The sequence below is a fragment of the Notothenia coriiceps genome, unplaced genomic scaffold, assembly GCF_000735185.1.
Source record: "Notothenia coriiceps isolate Sejong01 unplaced genomic scaffold, NC01 NC01_scaffold00000339, whole genome shotgun sequence".
In the NCBI taxonomy this organism is placed as follows: Eukaryota; Metazoa; Chordata; class Actinopteri; order Perciformes; family Nototheniidae; genus Notothenia; species Notothenia coriiceps.
Window position 1 is genome coordinate 18,826,362 of NW_011333040.1, and position 25,947 is coordinate 18,852,308.

Sequence of the window (25,947 nt, forward strand, 5' to 3'; positions counted from 1 at the left end):
AACTCATGCTTTTGTTTGTTTGACTTTTAGGATGTATGTCTCATACAGTTGCAGTGTTGTAAATTAAGATGTTCCTGTCTCCATGCTAAGCTATGCTAACCGGCAGCTGGCTGTGGCAGCATATTCAATCTAGAATCAGTCTTCTATCGTCGAGAACGCAAATAATAAGCAAAACGTTGTACTATTCCTGTAAGATACTGTATGATGTTTTAGGTTTGGTATATCTTCTCTGTGTCCATTATTAGATCAAGTTCCAACATTGTTTCAAATATTATTATAACTAAACCAAATCAGGAAATCGCTCAGTGTGCATGTACAACATTTTGATGTATGGAGAATGTAAACGTTATTATATGCGGGTTTGTTTTTGCATGCTGACCCCTGTAAACGTTTCAGCATTAATCTATGAGTCTGTTATTGAATTAAATGGTGTTTGTTCATTTGAATTTTAAGAACCATAACAGATCCAAACATTGTATATTAACCACATGTCACTGAAGGCCTTTGATACCATGATATTTTACCAAACAATATTTTAATATATATAATGTTTTTTATTCCCCAAATAATGTATTTCTAAACCTCAAACAACAAAAAGGTGCACTGCACTTACTTTAGGGCTTCAATTAACTAATATTTTTCATAAATGATAGATAAATCTGCTAATTTTGTGTTTGTTAGAGTTTCTTCCCCAAAACATGCTTAAACTGCAAAAACAGATAGAATATCTACGATCGTATTACACATTAAAAGATTAAATTCAACCATATAAATAATCTATTAGTTTAGATAGATAGTTGAGGTGCTGTTAAATATCTTTCACATTAAAATCAGGCCACATTCTCAACTCAATTCATCAATGACCATTCTGTTATAAGGATAGTAAGATTGGTTTTCAGAAACACCAGCAGGGGGCACAACAGACCAATTAGTACAACTTGTAGTCGTACAATTGCCTGGACTGATAATATAATTAACACAAACTGTTATTTTAAAGACACAATTATCCACAAAAAGTTATTAAATATTATTTAAAAATAGTTGTTAAATTACAGCTGGGATCCTGAAGGCATCACCACATCATGAATGTGAGCTGCAGCAACAGTTAATGGACACCCAGGGGTTAACAGCATGATCTCCCTGTAAACCCCTGAGGTCGGGACAGTAGTTTTCCTCTCAAATTATAATCTTTCAAGTGGGTGGATATTTAAACATGTCCGGAGCTGCCTGCAGTAGGTTGGATTAAAAAGGAATTGAAACGCACCCATTGTTTACCTGGAGAGGAGTTTGTCGAAAGAGTGGACTGTATTTTGAGATTCTCAAAATGACTTCAGAAAAACGTTAAAGGAGATTAAAAACAGCTTCACAGACACACAAAAATATATACACAAAACAGCTACAAAACTACGAAGACACAGGGTTCCATTATTGTATTATTTCCCAGTATTGTATTAGGCTACTTTTAGCACATAAGCGTATAAGCGTAAATATAAATTGGAAAGAAATAGGTTAACTTTGGATGTAGTTTTATTCACTTTCCTGCCATTTAGCTACAAGAGTAAACTGATACTGCTTGAGATTGTCACTCTGGACAAAACAGCAAATCCATAACACAAATAAACAGATGTATGCAAAAGTACTACGTCCAGGGTTCAAAGTCTTACTTAATTTAACTTTACTTTACTTTAAGTAACTTAAAGTAAAAGTAAGAATCAGTGGTAAACTAAATGAAAAATGATTACATGTGTTGTTGTTAAATGTTATTCCAAAATAAACTAACTAACCAACTCAAACAGTTTTCAGCTTAATGATCTCTCCAAGAATTCCCTGTCAAATGAAGTAAAGTAATCTTTTTTATAACAGGAATTGATTCCCCCGTGATGCTTTTCACTCGGCACCCCCACCCCCACACAGAGACCCACACGGTGGTGACAAGCATGACAAAAGAAGAAGGCCGTTAGACCTATTTTTCTAGTGTATTGGAGGAGGGGGACACACCTATTGTTGTCTGTCTGCAGGTGGTCTTACGGTTGTAAAGCTGCTGAAGCTTTGCCTTAATGGAGACGTTTGAAAGAAAGATTCTCTGAAGCGTCTCTGAGTTCTTGCTGTGATAAATAAGGCCTCTGCCGAGGGCCCAATTACACTTTCAAACAACATTAAAGTCCTCCGCTGGTCTTTAAGGGAGCCATTAGTCTATTAGATGCTATTAGATATTATGCATTTGTGGAGCTCATTGTGTCTGTGTGACTTTTTGTCATCATGTGTACAATTGTATTCTCCGTTTTTACGCTGATATAAAAATAATTTCTTTAATAGTCTCCTCAGTGAGCTCCAATTGTATCTCCAATGAAGGTTTGTCAACTGACAGAACACAAGAAAAGTGGGCAAAAATATTAATTATATCATGTTCAAAATGTGTGAAACTTGGTAGATGCATAGGCCAAATATTAATACTTTAAACTGGCTATGCCTTAATGGGAGATAAGTCAGACTTGGATTTTAAAAAAGAACATGCATGTGATGTAAAGTTAAAAAGGTGATAAACAAAGACAAACATGATCGTTGACTCCAGAATTTACAAGAAGAGACTAGAATTCAATTAGCAATCGGCAGCAGAGACACAATGTCAGCAGACAAGGACGTCGAGTCGTCAACCCTATTGAAGGTCAATAAAGTCCAAAATGAATACTTTAATCTCGACGGAAAGCCTGAAAGAGACAGTGCGTACATGCTGACGCCTGCAGGCCCTGAAAGGATAATCTGAAGGGCAAAAACACGTGAGGTCTCATAAGAGGTCAGACCAGGTAAATTTAACTTCGCCCGAGGCCACAAGTTAGGATACAGCTGCAGCTATGTGCACCCTTTATGTGTTTCTGTATCTACACCTTAAGATAAATAACACAACCTCCTATGCTCCCTAAAAACCTGCATGAACTTGTTGCAGTTCAGCCGGAAGTAAAAGCACTGGAGGGCTCCTGGATGAGTCACAAACCTTGTTGCAGCATAAAGCATTATTACGCCCCTTGTAGCACTTTGGGATTACTTTGAGCAATGAAAGGTGCTTTAGAAATAAAATGTATTATTATTATTATTATTATTATTATTATAAAGCATGGGTTTTACCTGAATGTATTATGCATACAGGTGAGTCTAAAGAAGATAATAGCCTATGTGTGTGAGGTAATTGCAGGAAAATTAATTTAACTTTATCAAAGCCTTTGGCCCAGTAGTAAGGCCTATTGCAAAATGCTTGGTCATTATTAAAAAGCGAGTTCCCTTTTTCATAAACAGTCAAGACTGCATTTAATCAGTTAATGTTTAGAACAAAGTGAGAAAGAGCGTAGCGTTAAGACTGTAAACTGTAAAAAAGTATAAGGATACTGGACAAGCATTTTCAAACACCTTGCTGAGGCCTTGGATGTGGTATTGACACCATGTGCAGAATCTGCCATTTTTGGAATACTATCTGGCCACCGAATGATGAGGAGGAGCGTTACAATAGTCAAGCCTTGAGGGAACAAAGGCATGGACCAGTTGTTCAGCATCTGACAGGAGTTTTGCAATGTTCCTGAGGTGGTAGTAGGAGGTTTTGCACAGGTGTTTGATGTGGGTGTCAAAGGTCAGATGTCGGTCAAATCCTACACCCAGGTTGGTAACTGCTGTGGAGAGGGGTATGTTTTGGCTAGAAAAGGTGATGTGGGTTATGGGGGATGACTGGACCTGGTTTGGTGTGCCAACTAAACTAAAATAGCTTCTGTTTTGGAGCTATTGAGCTGCAGGAAGTTTTGTTGCATCCAAGCCTTTATCTCCTCAATGCAGGTGTTAAAGGATGTTGATGGGAACGGTGATGATGATGGTTGAGTTACTCATATTCGGACTACTTGGTGATGTAGTGCAGCCACCTGGTATTTCCCTCTCCATATATAATGACCATCAGAGTGAGCATTCTTAACTTATAGGCTATTGTGCCACTTCTCCCCCATTCGGAATTTGACTGTATCAGAGAAGAGGTAGGCCTATTTCTAAAGAAATCTAATTTGCAATAGAACTGTACCAGATATTTCCATACAACTACTGGTTAGTGTTCAATAGCACCCTAGACAATTCAGTAACTGTATATTTTTTAGGGATTTCTGTTTTTCTGATAAATGAGAGAAAAGTGATTGAGCCCTATGTTCCTATCACCAAAAAGTACAATTTCCGTCTAAACTAAAGCTAAGTTTACAGGACTATAATTCAGTATTGTCTTAGTTAAATAATTGTCTGACTATTTGGTGATGTAGGACAGCCACCTGGTTCATACTGTACCTTAGTAAATCTGAAGAGGAAAATAGTTGTCATTCTCAAGTTATGGGCTTTTTTGTAACCTTTCCCATATTCGGCCTGGTCTAATTTGGCTCTTTTTCAGGGATTGGGGTAATTCTAAAGAACAACCCAAAAAACATTTTTTCCCCCAAAATAAAATTTGACAACAATCAATTTCATTAATGGGAGACTGTAAAGATAAGAAAAATCATTGTTGTCATTTGTTCTACCTCGGGTAGGGGTATCTCGAAAACTAAAGCCTTTTTTGAGGACTTGTTGCTGGACTATAAGGACAGTAGCCTTTGCATCTATTTTAGCACGTAGAAGAATACTCCTAGAATGGAAATCTTCGATACCACCTAGCATCTCTATGGCTTAAAGATCTAATGATGTGTCTGAACTTGGAGAAGATTAAATATAACCTGAGGGGCTCTTCAAAACTATTTGAATCTGTCTGGGGCTCTATGATATTGACTATGAATGTATGTGTTTTTGTTTGTTTCTGTATTTATATACATGTATGTACGTACGTAAAATTATTCCTTATCTATTAATTTTCTTGTAATATTATCTTTTACATTACTTTATTTGTACCTATATGTATCTATTTATTTATTTACTTTACTAGCTAGGACCGGGAGGGGGGGAAAGGGAAAAATATTGACTATATAAATCTAAACTCATTGTGCCTGACTCAATTAAAAAAAGAAAATGTAAGACTGCAAACAAGTGTAAGCTAGCCTGGCTCTGTCCAAAGGTTTCCAAATGTCACAACCATCAGCACCTCTATGACTCGATGTTTAACTTGTTATCTCTTGTTTGCTTAACCTTTACAATCGCTGAAGTGTAAATACATCACATTGTGGTACCTGTTTTAGTGCAAGGATAAGCTAACCTACTCTAGCTTTACAACATTGAAATGTGTACAACTTAATTTATCTAAATGTGTGTGTTGTGAGTTATATTTCTACTTATTAGAAGGTTCTTTCAAGCTTTTTCATTCCATCAAAAATGTTAATAGGTACACATTTAGATGTAGAAAATACACTATGTTGCTGATCTGAAACTCAGTGAATTACATAACTGTCAAAGTAACCTGATGGGATAGGCCTGATGATTGTTCATGTCTTAATTTGAAAGAGCAACTTTTAAGTTTGTGAATATTGTAATTGTATTTTTTTTATCTGGACTTGTAAAAATAACTTAAACAGGTAAAGTATTTAAAACCATGAAGCAAGAAGTTGTCTACTTTAACTTCTAGTTGAAGTCAAACCACATAAACTCAGATAGATGCTTTTGAAGGTTAAATATTTGAACGCTCTAAACTCAGTATTTACATTTCAATAAAGTATATTCAGTTGGAATTAAGCTCCAAAATAAGAAGTGAAGTTGCTTATAGTTTCCCCATTCATGTATTATCTTCCTCTGGGTTTATTACCACTAACTGGTTTATATATCTCTCGCCAACAGAAATACAAAAGACAGCAGAAAACAATGTGAACTTTGCATTTGATTGCAACTTTTATTTTTTTGCAAATACACTATAAATGTTTACAAAAGCACTGTAGAAACATCTGTGCAGTGTAAATTATCAAAACTAAAAATGGATATTACTTTAGATTCATTTTGCACCTCACATGACAAGGACTGTCCTATTCAGCAGCAAAACAAATGAGTATATCTCAAGAGGAAACGTCCGTTAGTGATTTCAGAACATGGGGAGGTGCGGTTTGTTACACCAAAGAGCAAATTAAGGAAAAATATAATAACGAAAGGATGGTATGGCACTAGTGCTCATCCCTGCAGGAGGGCTTCATTCATCTAGATAGTTTACACAGCATCAATGCTTTTACTTTACGCAGTCATCAAGATAATCAGCCTTCCAGTAAAAAAAATCACTCCAGTTTGACAGAAATGGTGTTTACAGGTCCACAAACACAAATTTACTCATACAGGTTCAACACCCACATCTTAAACCATTCATGAACACTCTTACAGACATTGTACAGCTTCCAGTGTGAAATACTGGTTCATCTTTTTAGTTATTTCAGTGTGAAAAAATGTAAATGATCAAAAATGAAATGTTGGATATTACAGAAAAAAACAACTAAATAACGCTTCAGAAACAAATACTGCTACACAACAAAAATCACAAATTTAGGGGAAAAACCAAATCAAATAATATACATAAATATTGTGTGGCCCCTTACAACATTTTTTATTTTACACAACTCTGTATTGCTTTGACTTACTTAATACTGAGATCTGCTCATGAAGAGCATTGATTACTTTTATTTGCTCTTGCACCACGGGACAAAAAAAGCAATACCCATCAAACCAACTTGTGAAATTTCTCTCATTTTTTTTCCTTCTTGCCTTGTTGTAAAAAGGCACATACATACATGCGTTCACGCTCACACAACACTTCTGCAAATACTTCAATAAGTGGTGGCACAATTAAAAAAAGAACAAGGTAGGGGGTGGTTTTGTGGCACAACCGTTATCACAGAGGAGAGTAAACACGGTGTTGGGGAAGATCTATGGGTGTTATCTTTGGTCAAGCAGGGAAGAGCCAATAGGCTTGAAAGATTGGACTCAAAGGTCGGTGTTGTAGAAGTCAGACAGCGGAGGAGTGGTGGCTCAGGCGTGTGTTTAAACAGACACGCAACACTTGGGATTAAGGTCTCATAGGTTCAAGTTTTTGAAAGGTGGATAACGATTACTGTGAGTTTGCACAAGGCGGCGTTTGCTTGCATTTATGTGGAATACAAAAGGCCTTTAGTGAATCGATTCAACCTTAAAGGAATACTTTCGACCTCTCCACCAGTGTGATTATTTAACCCAGACTTCTGACACAAATCTTTACATGAAGAGGAGCGCCATTATGAGGCGCCTCCGGCGGATTGTTAAATTTACTACTACTACTATAATATAATGCTAAGAATACATGTGATATGATCATCTGCTAATAAGAGGAATAAGTGTGTTAATTGTGATAGATTTACAAAAGTGTTGCTAGTGATAACTGTAACTGCTTATTCCAATAAATGGCAGCAAGCTTTGGGCTTTGTATCTTGTGCTCAGGTGTCAAAAAAGTGTTGGTCACACAGAAAGCCTTTAAAGAAAAAGCTTCTGCAGATCAACCTGAAACAATACGAGCACGTTTTGTACACGCATGTACAAATACAAGTCCATAGGTTATGGCGTTTCTTTTTTTTTTAGCAGCAATAACTAATACAATAGTATATCAAAAGAAGACACTCCATGTGGTGGAAAGCAAGTAACACAGAGGCACGGATGTGCATTTAACATCCGTCCTAACCAATACTTACAAGGACAAAGAAACAAAATGTATTGAACATTTGGACCACCTTCATTGTAAAGAACAGGACAAAAAAAAAAAAAACAGTAAAAATAAATTGAAATGTTTTGAACGTATGGACCACATTGTAATGAACAGAAAAAAAGAAAACACAAGGAAATAATTGAAATGTATTGAAGTTAGGGACCACTTGGCTTGTAATGAATAGGACAAAAAACAACAATGAAAATACATAGGGCACAATTCCAGGCAAAGTGCAGGGAATTTTCCACGTTGACATTATTATGGCCTTAAATTCACTTCCCATTAACAACCACCGCTGTTGGGTTTGACGTGACAAGACGAGTGTGGCAGACAGAAAAACAACGACGCATGAAACATAAGACAAACAGTGATTCAAGTGCTGTGTGCTGCGTTTTGCCTGAATGCCTACAGCTCCTTGGCAAACTGAAAGACTGCACAGCGGCGAGTGGTGCCCAAGGCTCCCTCAAAACCCCCAATGATTCCACTTTTTTTGTTTAATAGTCACGGCACTTTGATAGTGTCTTTGACCGATCAGCTGTTAATATATATGGTAACAGGATGAAAAAAACCTGGTATCCTTGTGAGGACTGGTTTTAGCCATCCAAATTGTGCTTTCTCTAATAACAGTGTAGACTTGCAGGAGCGTGTCGACACCAGAGCAACGTTAGTGTCTTTCAGCACACCTAGAAGGACTGCCTACTGGATTTTGGTCAGAGGTATCTCAACATTTCCCCTTTTACATATTTACAATAACGAGATTTCCAGCTTATTTGAACACTGTATGAACATTAAGAACACACTGAACCATTATAAGGCAGAAAGCAGGTTCAAGTCTCCCTTTTAAGTTCTGTGGGTGTTTTTTCTCCTTTTTTGATTTGAATGTGTGACGAGTCCTAAAAACAAAAAGGCGCAATTTTATCAAGCTACTGGCAGGAGCCCTAATAAATTCACAGCTGAGTAGTCATCAGCTGACTACTTCTAACTAGTGTTCTGGAGGAGGGGGGGATGAAAATCACAAGTATTCCAGGTGTTACTACACCGTGCCTGCATCCAGAAAAATCGTTTCCCAGGACATTGCAAGATAAAAAGGTGCACACACACTTTTACTAACTGATACTGGAAGTGCGCTGCGTATGTGTGTGGGTGCACCAATTCCTCTTAGGACAAAAAGGCAAAAATGCTAGAAATGGTTCGGCTCAGTGTTTTTTCTTCTTTAAAAAAAGGATATGCTTAGCAAAACCATTTTATTTTCTGACCGCAGGAGCTAAGAGTTTCGTCTTAGCTTTTCCGATTACGGGGTCTTTCCTTTTAATCTTTCAGCTGCAAGTTTTCTCCTCTGACGTAAAGGAAAAGAGCGAGGATGAGACGCTGACAACAGCAATTGTTGTTCAGGTGAACAGTAAAACTCTCTCTGAGCGGTATCAGTCGGCAGAGTCTGTGTGCGTCAGCGTCACCTAAGCTACTGTGTTCCCACAGAAGAGTTATGGAAAAAAAGGCTTGTCCTGGCCCAGCCTCTTGCCTGGGTTCCCGTCATCATCTTTAAAAGGCCGACCAGGACGGAAACGAGGAATGAGAGTTTTTTAAGTTGCAGTACGGCAGGCGGCGAGGGCCATGCTCAGCAGGTAGAGAAGAGGAGGACAGACAGTCAGAGGGCTCAGTTTGAGGAGCAATGTCTTTGTTGTCTAACATTTACCGGGGCTTGTGTCCCACGCTATTCCTTTTTCCTCCCCAATCCCCCCACCCCTCACAAAAATAAGAGTAAATGAGCCTGCTGTTTATGCAAACCCACCACCCGTGGTAATGTAACACCCCTGTGCTGCTCCCTCAGCCCCCTTCCTGGGCTCCACACTTGGGGAGGGGATCCTTGATCAACACTTCTGGGCCTCCACTGGAGACATGGCAATGTAGGAGCCGTTCTTCATTGGCTGATTGGCGGGCATTTCTGACGGCTCGTCGGGTTTGTCGCTGACCTGGGTGTAGGCCGTGTCGTCTTTCACCGTCTGCGCAGGAGGACAGAAGGCGTGAGTACAAACTAGCGAAGTGGCAAGATGTCTAAATATTATTTTATGGACACAGATAACAATGAGAAGAAATGCTTTTGAGTGAAATGGTCACATTAAACCACAAACATCTAAGTATTCACAAACACCACTGACAACTTTGATATAACTAAAAGAAGAAATACACTGTGAGGCGGTAACTCAACAGATAAGGAGTATCATGTCCCAAATTAATTTAAATTAAAACAACCAGAGATGATGGATAACAAATTAAGAAGAAGAATAGCAAACAAGGCAAAAATTAAGACTTACAGCAAAAGAATGAAAAGCTTCAGTAAAATCAATACGTTTTACTTCATTCTAAAACAGAAAAGGGGAAAAAGGGGGGGAGGTTACAGAAAATTTAAATTAGAACATGGTTAATACAACACTTCTTCACAGTGCAATTAAGCATGTTTTTAACATTTTCTCTTTCTTCTCTAAATTACTGACTAAACTGTTGCATGCTAAACAAATAGTCTGGGGAGATATTTCCTTTTTAATGAGATTGAGATGAGGAGATTGACACCGCTCACGTCTGTATGCTAACCATGATGCTACGGCTAGTTAGCTTAGCCCGAAAGCTTTGATCATTTTCTGCTATTTTCATGATTTTATAACAGTACCTTGTTCTTTTTCTTTATAATCTCATTATTCTTTTACACTTTGGCAATATTGTTCTTGTTGCGTTGATAGCAGAAAACTATATTTGATTGAAATGACTGGAAATAGAGGAAAAGGCTAGCAGGACTTTGCCTGTAATAATAAAATCCAGATAGGCCTACATGCACCTCTTTAACTTACTAATTAACCAGGTGGATCTTGTTTGTTAAAAAATCCAAGTACCAAATAGTTAAATTAACACTGTTTTAAGATAAAGACAAAACAGATCCTGGAGCATATTTATCAAACAGACATAACTGAAATCAATCTTCCCATCTGCCCCGCATTAACAAAAGTGAATATTTTACAGAATATCAAACTGCTCCCTTTCAGATGTAGCATACGACTCTCTGGACAGTGAATAACCTCAACTGCAGTAGTCTGAGGGCAGTGCCAGTCAGGGTTCAAATCAATAATCCTGCACTACCGGAGATAAGAGAGCTGAACATGTGCTGGACATCATTCTCAGTACGGCTTTAGCAGTTCAATGCACTTTGCTACTCTATATTGCAAAGCTAGCTCTTAGCTACACTGAACTGGAACTAAGATACAACGACTGTTAGAAAACATTCAACAAGGAAAAAAACAAACATTTATTTCAGAATTGTGGGGAAATTGTTCATGCTGGCTTTGCTGCACAGGAATCATGCAATGTGTTAGTTAACATGCTTTGGGGTTAAAACCTGCAGCAGCTCATTGAGGAAACCGTTAACCATGCTAAAACTGTTTACTGTGAGATATTACCACAGCCTTTTATCATTTATACTGTGAGCTAATGTCAGTGGGTAGCCTTTTCACTAACTGTGGATTAAATACTACATTTTACTCCACAGAAGCACAGGGGGAGAAGAAGCTCCTACCTTCTTCTGGCGGTTTCGACAGAACAAGACGACCAGCACCAGCAGCAGGATGATGCCCATGCCCACGATGAGCAAAGGGAAGTTTGACACCAGAGTCACAACCAGGAGGAGTGTCCTCATCTGGGATGCAGAATTATCATCGATGGTTGCAGTCTAGAATTGAGAGACATGATGATTATTGATTTGTGATTCAAAAATGATGAGAGCAGGATTCGTGTCGGACATTTGAATGAAAATTCTTACCTCATTGACGAACATGATGGGGAAAATGGTCTCATGGATCAACTTGGTTTTACTGAAATTGAAGAATAGAGACAGATGTCAGGGAGGACATTTGGCTCAACATGTGACCATAATGAGGGCACAAGTGTGGCAACAGTGGACTGGGTCAGAGTTGGACAAAGATCGACTCACGGGAAGCCTGTGACTCTTTTCAGGATGATATTGAGCTGAGCTCTCTTGCAGGCACGGATGGGAACCCCTGAGGTCTATAACCAAAAGATAAAAAGCGTTATTTATTATTGGGCTTTTGAATGCGTGTTTTGTCCTAAAATATGAGTCAAGTACTGGTGATGTGGAAATATATATATATATATTATTTTTTTTTAAAAGGTAACTTGCTGGCCAAAAAAACACAAATAAAAGCAGAGCTAATTCTATGGCGACTCAAAATAACTATTGTAATTTAGATAAAAGGCAGTTAACAACCAACAAAGCCAGCCTCAACACAGATCGCTGCGCAGGGCTGTAATCAGTAGGGATATTAAATATTAGTCATACCGGTTGCAGGTCCAGATACGTCTCGTGCTCCTCCTTGTTGGGGTTAAGCCCTTCAACAGCATTGATGTACTTTGGGTCGGCTTGATAAAAGTGGGGAAAAGATACCACGATGGGAGCACCTTGAATAAAAACAAGAGACAAACATTAGTGAGGAACAACTCAAAGCCACAAGGCAGAAAAAACATTCAAGAAACATGAGATAAGATTAAATTAAATGGTAGATAGTGGTATAGTGCAACGATAGTTGGAGAATGTTTTTAGTCCTAAGGAAAGATAAGCTGGAAAAGTAAACACAAGATTGTGTTTCAGCACTAAAAACACAGTTTTTCCCTTAATTTAAAATGTTCACATTTTATCCATAATTTAACTGTTTAATTGGATTTTCTTTTAAGTTACATTTCCAAATAAAAAGGTCTTATTACTGTTTGCAAGCCTTGCCTACAATGAAAGGAATTAAGGTCCTGGTGGAGAAATTTTTTAATCTTTATTTATGTGTGGGCTAAAAGAACCAAAGTATATACTGCTGCTGAAGCTTAAATATAATAATTTTTTTGTACTAAACTGCTACAGAGGAGGTCATCAAATTAATCACAAATTCAAATTGTGTTCAGTTGACGTACAAACTGTGAACGATAAAAAAGACACAGATAATGATTTTAACCACAGAGGCAGTTTCAAAATGACACCCTTGCACATGACATGACAACAGGGCTCGGTCGTGATTGGCTCTCTGAAAGCATCACAACAATCCCTCCAATCAGACGCCTTTGCCTCATATGAAAATGAGATGACTACAGCCAATCAGTTTCAAGCACATACATCGATACATATAGTGATGTGTTTCTCGCACTGGGTTTGTATGTGTTAGAACAAAATTACAGAAAAATAAGCATCCTAAATAAAGTGGCTGTAAAATAAACACACAACAGAGTTTTGTGGCTACAGTAGCATATCTGTGGGCACACTGTCCTCGTGTGTCAAGCCTAATCAGAGCAATCTCACTCCACTCAATGACCATTATAAATACCTCAATGGCCTGCAAACACAGACAGTATAGTTAATCATTGAACCGTGTATTGAGTGAAAATCAGGCATGCTCAAACAGTGGGAATGTCAGATACCAGACAGGGGACACGGCTGCTGACTGAAAGGAAATGTTTTGGGGGTAGAATAAGGAGGGGAAACGGGTAAATGGGTCAGACTCTCTGGCAACAGAGAGGGGTGTGAGAGGGGGGCAAGTCCCTTACCTTCGCGACAAACGCTGACTTTAAGCACCCCGGTGCCGAGACAGTCTCCAGCTGGCACACAGAAGCCCGCGTTGGCTGGGTTTTCCTTGGGGCTCATGAGAACATCGTTTGGGGGTGCAAAGCGGTACGCCTGGATGCCTTTCACCTCAACGTCTTTTACGTAGGCTAGATGGATAGACCTGAGGAAAGAAATAGATTGTTAAGATTGCGTTTATATGGCTTTTTAAGAATAAAATCAAGCACTTTCAAACTAGACTAAATATTTCCAGGATTTACAAGCCTTTATCTTCACATTTAAATGCAATAGCTAAAGAAAAGATGTCACCAATGTGTAATGTGGCTTTTTACCAGCTGTTAATATGAACTTAAAATCTATGTTTTCATCATGGTCATTAAATGCTTATCTAGCTCCAGTCCGCTCTGTGACATGGGTGAGACCCGGGGAGACAAACTACGGTATAGGATTTCTTTGTTGTAGATATTTGAAACGATTTGGGGTTTAATTGGTAGATAAAACACATTATGAAATAGCTGTAATGTTCCTTTTATTCTTTAATCTTCTGGGCATCCGAAAATACGTAAATAATCATTAATCATTAATCATCCTTTCGAGTGTCTTGACTTTCCCACATGTGTTTTGAGTTCATCAACAGTCTTATCAGTTCGTAAAAACTACTACTCATATCCTTATCAGTGTCTGTAAGCATATTTTAGATGACTCAAGTGCAATTTCCTGACTTGGGAGTTCTCGTCCGAGCTGCGCCCGGATTGCTTTGACCGTAAACAAAATATATAACCACGTGCTTACCTGCAGAGATCAGCAGCAAAGATGTAGAGCAGCTCGTTCCTGTTGATCAGAGGGTGGAAGACTGCGCCGTCTGTACCATTGATCATGTTGCTCGAATTGGAAGACCACCACGACATCTCCCTTATAAATTCAGAAAATGACTTGAGTACAACTATGAGGTATTTTTACATGACTATGTTAATCTCAGGCCATTTCATGATTCGACTCTGCTCTTTCAGATAAAACAAAGTACTTGTGCAACACTATATCTGCCGGTTATTGATAATTTATTTTTAGTTGGTCACAGCCAACACCCAAACAGATTAAGGTCATAACAAAGAAAATGCTCAATGCTTTGTTAGTTATTCTTTCACACCAAATGAATCGTCTCACTACATTTCCCCCCTTTAGAAAATTATATGTATGACAGAGGCCACCATTCTGCACAATGATTACAGTAGCTTGTGATTTTTGGAAGTCAATTTTTTCTGCTAACATCTCTGTTTTGTTTTGTATAATTATAAACCCCCTCTGGACTTTCCAATACGGGTTGTGGAACTACTGTAGGTGAATGTGAATATCACGACTGGGAGGAAGTGGAAGCCCTGCGCCGACAAGACAAAGTATTTCCTATCATAAAGAAAGCAGGAAAAAGGAAAGATTCCGCATGACACGCAATTACCTGAGGCCGTTCCACGTGTCGATCTTGCCGTAATCCATGTAGTTCTGCTCGCCGGTGTGGAACACAAACTCTCCTTCATGGGTACCATTTTTCTGCAGAAAACAGGACGAGGTTCAGAGAAACAGCGCCAATGTATCTTATAGGAAAAACGAAGGAATGTGAGATAACTACTGCTTTGTATTGTTTACCATAAGCAAGCCCATAGGACTAGACTACAACAATACATTTGTGGGTGTTTTCAAATCATAATTTCCGACCTCTGAAAAAACGTATACTGAAAAATAAGTTGACTAATCTGCCACTTATTGCCTGAAATCGTTAATTTAGCATTTTGTCTGTTACATTTAAAAATTGGGAAAATGCAAATGTTCTACTGATACTTTCTACAATTGGACATCTTTAAAATTGCTTGGTCGTCTGACCAATAGCCAAAGTACTGTATACATTTGATGATAAATCTGAAAAAAAAGGATCCATCTTTCACATTTAAAAAGATGAAGGCTCTGAATCTCTGATTAAAAAAAATGACTGAAACAATTGTTAAACTGTTTGTTTTCTTCTGATCAACTAACAACTAATTCATCAGCCAGTTCTAAAAATGCTTCACTCAGGGTCACAAGGCTGCTGTTGTCACTGCCTGTGCTAAGTTGCAGACATTGCTCTATAAAACAGGAAGTACAAGCATCTTCCATCAGCATTTGGCCAATCTCACTTCTCGTACATGGCGTTGCCACAAGCACGCCTCATGTTTTAATAACCCCTAACAATCATCAAGCAATAACATCTAGCTTGCATCGGCAAATATATTCACGGGAGGGAGGGAAACATACCTTCCACATCAGCCCAAAATACTCGTCCACTTCTGGCTTGAGGGACTTGACCTTTGTGAGGACAGGGTCTTTGAAGCCCCACAGAACCTCGTGGACAGTGCGGGTCATAAAGACCTCAACGCCCATGCTGTTCAAGTACATGGAAACCATAGTTCGCAGAAAGAAGGAGTAGGAGTTCAGCTCGTTCATGATGGCCTGAAGAAGAGAAAACAGAGTGGAAAGATTAGTCCGGTTTCTGTCTTGCTCTCTGTCTTGTTTTGTGTGGAAAATCTCATGAATTAATGCTCTATTTAGGTTCACTTGGTCTGAAATGAGTGACGTTTTAACCTGACAAAATGTCACAATAAATCTAAGAGGACCATGGCTTGGAATGTGTTAAAGGGACAATGTGAGAAAACAAAAAACATACATGCCAATCAAATGAGTCCAACTAAAAATCTAAGGGACATGATTACTAGCTGCTGCCAGTCCTAATAACACACATTATCCTCTCCAGACACAATGTCTTACCACAAACGGGATGTTAACAGTCCTGATAAGGTCGACCTCAGGGTTACCAGCTGACTTCTCAGGAACAAACACAAAGGTTTTGGGATTCAGTGCAAAGAGCTTGGTCCCGTTCTCCAGGAAAGTGACGTTCTCCCGCGGCCTGTACTCCCTGGTGTGGAAATGTCAGTTAGTCCAGATGTCTTATGTTTTGATGTCACACATTGGAAACAGAACGATCCCAGATGGATAATGCTAGATATCTTTCCTTAAACAGGGATTTTATTACAAACATGGAACCAGTGTCCATCACTGTTTATTACAGCTTCATTTCAAAACGTACCTGTAAGTGTACGGTCCGATCTGTTTTAAAGATGCCTTTCCGCCTGCCAAGAACACCTCAGGATTGGTGACATTGAAGAAGTAATACTCCATATAAACGGGTGGAGGGGGATTCTTCCATGACTCAAACATTTGACTCTTCTCTGTCAAAGTTATTTCCTGTAAACAAAAAAATACACATTTAGAGTGAGAATCAACAAAGAAAGTGTTGAGGAAAAGAAAGGTTTTGAAAGTTCAAATTGTACACTTTGGGGAAACAACAATGTTTTATTCACAATTGGACACTTTCAAAGCTCTTCACTGTTCTGATTGAGTGCCATCTGAGAGCACAAATGGCACTTTTCTGCAAGGAGCTGGTGCTGAGCCAAAAAAAAACAGAGGGAAGTGGAGAAAAGTCCTTCATAGTTGGAAAAACAGAAAAACCTCAGGACAGGCAGAAATGTCTCGTTTTATGGTTTTTTTTGTCTACGCAAAGCCACCACAGAAAGTATACGATGGTTTCGATCCGAGTGGTGTCACAGATGTTTCAGCTGTGATCATGTGGGAAAAGAGTAACCAGTGAGTAACCTTGTATGACATAATCTGCCACAAGAGTAACATAAACTGTTAACATTCAGCTGTGAGAAAACAAGCCAACCTTAGTGTAGAAAAGCTTCCAGTAAGTTAACTAAAGGCGTTTGACACTGAGAAAAAAAAGCATGCTTCTTCCGGGTGTATTTTTAAACTAGGGAAAGGATAACCCACTTCCTTTCTGTCTATTTAATGGTGAGTTCCTGAAAACCTTCCGCCACTGGGTACAGCGAGGTGCACACTCGAGACGCTATACAGAGTTTTTTGCAATCAGTAGTTGCCGTTGAGAAAATATAGTTTAAGGTGTGGCTGGCACTTCCTGTTTGACTTTCAACTTCAAACACGCTGTGCTCTAAAATATTGTTTGCAAGGTTATATTGTAACATCTTCTTTCCTAAAACAAAAAATACTCAAGAGCGGTTCAACCAAAAAGGGAAAATGGGCCCATTTTTCACAAATGATGAATTACAGCCTTCAACCTTACTAAATATGTTTGTGAAATAGTCCAACAATACTGAAAAAAGGCTCTTATTGATGTTCAAGAGCCAAAAATGATGTATTTGAATGTATTGTCTTGTTAAACAAACATGCCAAAGCCCAAAGATTTCCAGTTAAACAATGATATAAAAAGAAAAGCAAATCTTCAAATTGAAGAAGATAATTAAATCACTTGACTATTGCAGCACTGGAAGTGTTGCTATTCTGCATCCTAAGTGTTCTTTTTGTTGTTGTTGCTGTATTCTTATTCCAAATAATGACCACTTACAGATGTTGCATTGCACAATTTCAGATTCTACTCAGGACACTATGTCAGTTGTGTTAAAGCCCTAAATTATGAGCTAGAGCTGCGTCACAGTTGCACAACTACTTCTGAAGAAATAGAACTTGAGGTATTTAAAGAGTGAGATTCTCTTGAGTGGATCATATCATATTCGTCATCTTAATTAAGAGCAGAAGGGAAACCAGGTAGTGCATGACCATCATATACACTCTGTGGGAGTCCTATAAAACATTATACCAAATAAGCAGAAATGACCAAATGTGTTCCCATTCAAATCTAAAAATGCAAACTGACACTTTTGAAACGCTTCCGTCTCGTCTGGCTTTCCCCTGCAGCACTCTGTGGGACTGTAGCTCACATGAATCCCTGTGTTTGTCCACCTTGAACAAAGGTCTTTCAAAAAGGCCTTCATCAGAGTCGGGCTATATAAGCAATCATTTATCTCTTCGAAATAAATCCTTGATCTATCAAAACAGAAAAACAAGTTAAGGACAAAGTGGAGAGGTTTGTGGGTGTAATCAAAACACAGGGTTATTTATTCACTGATGGAAAGGTAAAATAAATAAGGACGACACATTAAACTAAGAGAACCAGCCCTTAGCCAAACAACTTCAGGCACAGCTTAGTTGTGACAAGATCCTGCTTTGAACCGCACATGGAAAAAAACTCTAACATCCTTCTAGGTGCCTGTTTTGAATATTCAACATCCAAGTGTTGCGTCATTGCAACATTTTGAGCTAAAACACACTGCGTTTATACCGGTATGACCTTGTTCTTGAACACTTTAAAGCTCAAATCAGTCATACTACCTTGAAAGGTCTGCTCTCCTACACAGGGGTGAGAGGAGTGTTATAATAAGCGGGTGTTTTTCTTTTTAAGTTTCTGTGTCTTAGCAGAACAATTCGGGATAGGCCGAGCCTGGAACAACAACAAGGAACAACGAGGCTGCTCGCAGGCAGAAATCATGCCCCTGAGGCCATGAAGTCTGTCAAATTGCTTGCATGGCTTTAACACCGCCTCCCTCCGCACCCAGCTCAGAAACACAGAGTCTGTATCCTGGAGGTAACTTGTCCTGAACAACTAAGCTACATCAGTATCACAGAGAGGATTAGCTATGCTGTCATTTCATGTAATCGCCGGCCACATCAGAACTATGTCCCCCGTTGATGAACTTTGAATAACTCTTCTAATTTGGGTCCCCCGGGTCGCTGCCGTGATTCAGAATCAGACACAAATGAGCCCCCGACCTATATTTAACCGCAGGAGGGGGAAACTGAGATCGGAAGAGCGGTTCAGCAGGGGGTGGTGAGTTGTTTTTGAATCCCCAACTTGGGCAAATAGTGCCTGGAGCTTTTCTGATGAGCTTGTTTCTACTTAATAAGTTTGCGTGGGGGTTACAGAGAGACACAGAGCATCCAAAAATGTGATTTATGTTACTTAGATGAATGCAAGGTATTTTGAAAGGGTAGATGGCACAGAGCATCCAACAATGTGATTTATGTTACTTAGAGGAATGCAAGGTATTTTGAAAGGGTGGATGGCATAGGGTGTCAGCTGCCAAGCCACCCCATCACCCCTACACGCCCTAAACTGAGGCACCAGTACCCAGAACTGTAGACATGAAACCAATTTAGGACCAGCTGAGTTCGGAAAGAAGTGTTAAACCCTACTTTACTCCGAAATGTCAACCTGAATGGTAAATCGTTAGTTCAATAAGGAATCCTATGTGTTGGGTTAATGATTTACAGTTTGTCTCAAGAAAGGAAAGAGATCACAAGATGGATTTGTGAGGCAGTAAAGACTAGCAATAGACCAGTATTGCATTTCTTTTTTACACACACTAGGAAACATCAGAAGGACACACATTATTTTGCCCTTGAATCACCATGTATCCGTGTTTAAAGAAATAACACATCATGCAAATGAAAGCAGATTTGTTTTGGGTTAATACAAGTTGAACAGAGATGGGTCCCTGGCAGTCAGGGACTGTCCACTCACACAAGCTCCCTTCCCCCATTATGGCAGAGCCGGCCCACCTCCCCCTACCACCTTCTCCCTCCTTGCTGAGATTTCTACTACTACTACTACTACTACTACTACTACTACTACTACCGGTAACACTACACAGTTAAGTCAACCATCATGCAGAAATGTGTCACCCTGCCATGCGAGCAGCACTGGGCAGATTACCTGAAAGCTCCTAGCAGAGAAAACATATCGAGCATTTGATCTAGACTCTCTTCCATTCAATAGTTGAATCCTGTGATGAGTTGTCAGAACATATAAAAGCTGCAGATCATTACAATAATGTGAAAGGAGATTGTTTTAAAGGAAATGTCCATAAATGGGGGGTAAGGTCATGATGAACTCATATATTTGAGTCACACCTTCTTAATTCCCCTTGTGGGAGTTGTATGGGATTTCTACCTGAAGCGAAGCATTTGTTTAATTGCAAGCTTGAACAAAACACAGAAGCTGCACAAGATGCAATATGACTTACGTTGCTTGGCTTAGGTGGCTGAAGAGAAAGCCTTTAAGTTCATCTCGCTGAGCTGCAGAATTCAGCAAAATATAATACACCACTAATGTAAACAGCTTAAATAAAAAATATTTGAAACTGCATGATCTTGTGACAGATAGGCTGTGATCAGTGAGTGGCTGAATGCGCAGTATTGCCCACTGCAGATTAAATGCTTTAACATTCAAAACCCTGACATATGGGAGGAGAAGTGAGAAAGAAGGGGAAAACATAGAGAACCATTGGCGATTTTAAAACTGATGCAAACTCACCTTTTTTAAACGGCTGTGTATCATTGTTTGGAAGACTTGAGCCACGACCAGGGCGATTCCCACTATCAGGAGGTGAGCGCACACGATACCGGTGGCGTAAATGGCACAGGATCTCCGAGTCATGATGCCGGGCGGATGTGTTGTCGTCTCAGGGGTGGATAGAAACTTCACTGAAGTCGATGAGAACTTCCCAAAAAAAGATATATAAAAATTCGACCAAGAGATAGTGATGTGTAGGACCGTGGGACCTCGAATCCGCCGTCTCCGGAGTACCAGATGGGGATTAAACTTCTCTCTTCTCCACCCGGTGGAGTGCTCTTCCCGGTGCGCTGTAGGGTAGAAAAAATGTCAAAAACGTTATCAAAATCTGAGATAACACTTGAACCCAGAGAGAGAGGGCAGACTAAGCTGCTCGGAGGCGGTGGTGAAATGAAACAGCAGCTCTCAGCACATCGTAGAAGAAAAGCGAGCTGTCCTCCTCCTCCCCTTTCTCTACATTAATGAGCCCAGTGAGGCGAACAGCGTCGCTTTGGAGAAGCTGCATGGGCGGTGTGTGTGTGTGTGTGTGTGTGTGTGTGTGTGTGTGTGTGTAAAAAAGAGAAATGCAGTGATGGTGCTTTGCCTACATGGCTGATGTCACTATAAAAAAACACAACTACATTATTTTCCCTATTTTATTTTTTGGCGTCTTTATATGCACACAATGTTTTGATTCATAACAAACGTTACGCTTGTTTTTTGTACTGTTGTGATGTAATTTCAAAGTTACTGTATTAAGAGCAGGAAAGAGGATTATGATTCATGAATGAGAGCAGCAACGTGTGGTAGTATTTCACCTTGCTTTGCTAATCAGCTTAACGGGGTTGTCTCGATGCTTGAATCGAGGGGAAATTATTTACACTTTGACATAACATCCCATCATCCTCTTATTACTAAACTCTCACTCTCACAGAAAAAGTGAAGCTGAGGAGATCAGATACCTTTATAGCACTCCGCTATCTCACCTCATCGCGTCTCCTTAAATAATTTCAGCGTGGACATGAATAATGTACCATCAGACACGACGTGTTTTCCTTTGTCCGACCAGAGAGTGCTTCTGATTGGCTGCTGCCCTCCCGGACCACCGAACTAGACCACTCCTCTGCGCGCTGATTGGTCAGAGGGTCGCGAGTGTGACGCTGAATTTGATCGACTGATTTCGGGGCGGGGCTCCAATAAAGGGGGAACCGACGGCGTGATGCTCTCCACCCGCAGAGAGACGATGTTCAGTTGATGCCGCTTCTACCACAAGTGATGCTGTGGAGGAATAACAGAACCATTTGAAAGATAACGGCCTGCATTATAGCCATCATGGAAAAACTAAAAGGACAAAAAGTGAATCTAAAGTCTTATTCATGGAGGGACAATTTCACTGCAAAGCTGTCAATAGAGAAATGTAACCTTGAGAGGAGGTGTTAGCAGACAAACGCAAAAATACCCACTATGTACCTTAGTAAAGCAAATAACACACAACAAAAACCGGATGTTGCAGTAATTTCAATTGGACTGACTCGTTGACATTTATTTTTGGAAAGTAAAAGTTGAGACGCCTGATCAAGTCTTTCAATATTCCATCCAGGCCAATATGTATTCATTTTAACAGTAACATTTTATGAAAGGCCCTGGAAAACCTATTTTCTCAGTCTCTCTTCTTTGGGCTATAATGGCCCTATACGAACTCAGGTTTTTCTATGAGTTCTTCTCACTGGTGATGTAATGTCATGCCATTTCTGTGCACCACTTAGCATTAAAGACAAAGCATAATTTACTAATTGATTTAAAAGTGCTTAAAAGTTTGTCTTTAAGACAATAGAACCAGCATCTTTGCTTTTTTATTGCTTCTCCTGCCAATTTGTACTGAAAGATGGGCCAAGCAATTATGATGCAGCCATGCTGCACCTTCTTAAATGTCTTTGCCCAAGGGCACATTGTTTAATAATCTGTCCATGTGCAACAGGCATGTCAAAATACAACTGTGAATGCAGTAGCCTTTGTTTTGAACGGACAGTTAAATATTTACATCACTTTTACCACATATGTCATTAATACAAGTAGTATCTCAATATCAACAGAGGCAGTATAAAATCTCAATGTGACCTGCAGAAGGAAAATAGCCATGACATTAACTTTGCATGCTACACACAAAAAATCAATTTCAAACACAGATCTGTTCTCCCAAAGCTTTGGTCCAGTTTATATGATTTGGTCCCAGCAGCAGTAGTTCCTCTAGCAGAGTGATACTTTGTTCACAATGGTAATGGCACAAATATAAAATGCAATTCAGATTTCTTCGAATGGAAAAATGTATATATGGTAGGAACCACCTACCAATGTACTTGGAATATTTTAGTTGAAGTAATTTTGTTTCAGCAGAGGTAAAAAGTGAAATGTTTCTGGGATTTTTTAGGGCGAATTTCTGGCATTGTAAGCATGTCAGAGAGGTAAAGCTGGAAAAGCTGAACATTCAGTAGCCACTGTCCTTATTTACAGACAACACCAGCTGCTTATCTCAAGAGCCTTTACCAAGAATTCTAGTGAACACGATGCCAGTAAGAGGAAGGAAAGAAAGGCTGGCTAAATTTGTCTCCACTATCCATCTTAACCAGTCATCCATATATTCACCGAACTCGTCAACAGGTGTATATGGGGTCTGCCTGGTGGGCTACAGGCTAGAAAATATCTTGCTGTAAAAAAAATAGTAATGAACGGACTGAGAGGTGAGCAAGGTCATGCAGCTCCCTCTTCCAGCTCCCTCTTCCATTCATAAATAACTTGAAACAAAGAATTACACATTTTCCTCAGGAAGCGATATACATCATAACGTTTGATATTGTTTATTGGAAGGAACCAACTGGGTTGGATTCTTAGCATTAATGTAATTGAGTTTCACCTCATTGTACAAAGCCTTATAGCAATCCCAGGGGATGGGGGCTGCAGGAGGGGGGGCGGCATCTGTTCAAACAAGAGAAGTAAAACATGCTAAAGAAAATCATCAGGGGGGAAGGATAACAGACAAGTAATGCAGCAACATTGTTTCTGCCAAAAGAAAGGACGGGAGGGCGAAGAGGGGTAAAACAGTTCAACCTTTGTAATGGTCTCTTTTTATGTTTGGTCAGCAGAGCGACACTGATTTTTTTTCAGATTTCTTGTTGTTGGACTTGTTGGAAACTGAAGACACCCAGCTTTGAAGGCCTACACAAAGCTATTTGATGACTAGAGATTGTTTTTTTTTTATGTGAATATTTCTATGTACAGCATCATGAAAGGGATTCATGGAAGGAGAGCATTCATGCATACCACAACAAGGAGACTTTTATCCAGAGGGTAAATAATTTTGAACTTGTCCCGACAAGTAACTCATTGTGTTCTAACACACTTTGACCTCCACCAAAAATGCACCCATAGCTTTGAAGACAAAACGTAAGTGCAGCTGTGGCCCAATAGCAAGACACAAATGGCTATTCAAGAGTTTGGGAAAGAAAGTGTTCTCTAAATGTTTTACACATTCTGCACAGTCAGCTTTCAGAGTCGTCACTGATAATAGTGCAACATGGTTACGGGCTGTGGGCTTCACTTCACATTGTGTTTAAGGTCCTCATCATCACACACCCAACAATTATAAGAAGAGTGCATTGAGACTCAGTTACTCACTTGGTGAATAGAAAGTTCTTATCCAGTTGTTTGACTACAAACATGATTGAAAAATCATTCGGAAAATCGTACAAATGTTGTCATAGAAAAGCCTTAAAATCCTGTGTTTAAACCATGTTAAAATGTCACGGTAATGAAGAACATATCAAGAAAGCTTTTCTGGAAAATGAAATTGTGAGGAACAACATTGCTACTATCTTTTAGAATAAGCATAGATCTAAAAAACATCCACTCACATTCCATCAGCTGTCCTCCCTATCTGCAGCTCGCTTCTTATATCAACACAAAAGCAAAAACATTAACTCTTTCAGTAAACACTTGGAAAGCGGTGTGCTCAGCCTCCCACCCGTGCGGCTGCACCCCGGTGGAGCCTGGTACCGAACATTAAGTCACGGTACTTTAAGGCTGAGACAGTCTTTGTAAGGCCACAGACTGATATACAGGCAAAGCTGTGGACAAGGAGACTTGTGAGGCCTGGCAGACCTTTTCACTGGAGGTGATTAATGCAAACGGAGCCATAAACCTCTATGGGAAGAGTACACTACACTGAATTTATTTCTGGGTTAAACCACTCCTTTCTCTCCTTGGAGAGTATCACAGGGACCGAAAGAACTTGCTGGGCTGTAGCAGAAAAAATCACTCTTAGGTAATATGAAAAATCTAAGATCCAATGTCCAAAACTTCAACAATACTGCAGTTGTGGGAAATACAGTAGCCTAACCTGGATTATTTTACTCAAGTACTTTTCTTGAGTATGATTTTGAAGCACTTTCTTTATACTTCTTCTTCAGTATGAAACTTTACGTTAATGTCACTCATATTCTTATCAAATAAAACAATCTAGCAACCTATGGTTTTGGCGCTTCGCCATGTTTTAGATGTCTAGAGGTAAATGGCATTTCCATCCAATGCAAATGTTCTTTTTGTGAATAAACAAATCTGAGTTGAAACACCAACTGTAGCCTTATGACTCCTAAAACATTTTGAAAGGGCCCGATCCTCAGGCTTGGAACTTCTACTAAATCACTTGTATATTCAAGTAGTGAAATCTGCTTTACCTCAAATTTACCTTCAATATAAACCTAATAAATGACCCTAGCTTGTTCTTGAAGAACCATTCCTTTAGACCAATATATTTAGATTTTCTACCTTAATTACATGATCTCAGTAGTAACTCCACTGCTACTATTAACCTAACACTGTAACTAAAACATGACATACTCTGTACTAAAGAACAATCAAGGTGTTTTTTTTTCATTGTATGTATATGCTTTCTCATGGTATGCTTTTACTAGTTTATTATTTACTCAACAGTGATTAAGTGATGGACTGACCTTAGAATTACTTTGTTCACATAGGTGTGGTTCATTTCCCACCATTCAGCAAAGTGTTTGGTGACAGGGGACAGCGAGTCATTGTTCCTGCATGGAGAAAAAAAGCGTAATGTGAGAATTCAAGGAGATACTGCTTTCAAACCATATTACAATATCAGACAAAAAATTATCTCCATAATGTTGTTCTGAGAACATATGCATCGTGATTTTTCCCACGGTGACCCCGTTTTACCATGCTGTCCCCAGTCTTGAGAGTTATGCAACAATGTATGCAATGTTCATCAGGCATAGTCTGACCAAGCAGGCACACAATTATGCTTCATTCATTCAAATGTAAGGCAAAAAGTGAGGTTGCAAGACACCAGAAGGCTGTATCACAGTCAACAATGAGAGTAAATTATGAATAAAGTCATGT

General features: G+C 39.3%; 1 protein-coding gene across 2 annotated transcripts; it reads right to left on the minus strand.

The window, feature by feature from the left end:
- Window positions 1-5,795: 5,795 nt before the first annotated feature.
- On the minus strand, window positions 5,796-20,993 carry scarb2a (scavenger receptor class B, member 2a). 2 transcript variants are annotated; one of them, XM_010773975.1, is made up of 13 exons: window positions 20,509-20,993; window positions 16,369-16,526; window positions 16,050-16,197; window positions 15,540-15,734; window positions 14,710-14,801; window positions 14,049-14,168; window positions 13,241-13,419; window positions 11,994-12,112; window positions 11,628-11,701; window positions 11,457-11,508; window positions 11,214-11,366; window positions 9,964-10,011; window positions 5,796-9,651 (listed from the first exon to the last, which is right to left on the minus strand). In XM_010773975.1, the coding sequence occupies exons 1-13, from the start codon at window positions 20,629-20,631 to the stop codon at window positions 9,520-9,522; spliced, it is 1,593 nt and encodes a 530-aa protein (XP_010772277.1). In that variant the 5' UTR covers window positions 20,632-20,993; the 3' UTR covers window positions 5,796-9,519. The 2 variants fall into 2 exon arrangements, with proteins under 2 accessions (XP_010772277.1, XP_010772283.1); XM_010773981.1 differs by lacking the exon at window positions 9,964-10,011.
- Window positions 20,994-25,947: the final 4,954 nt, after the last annotated feature.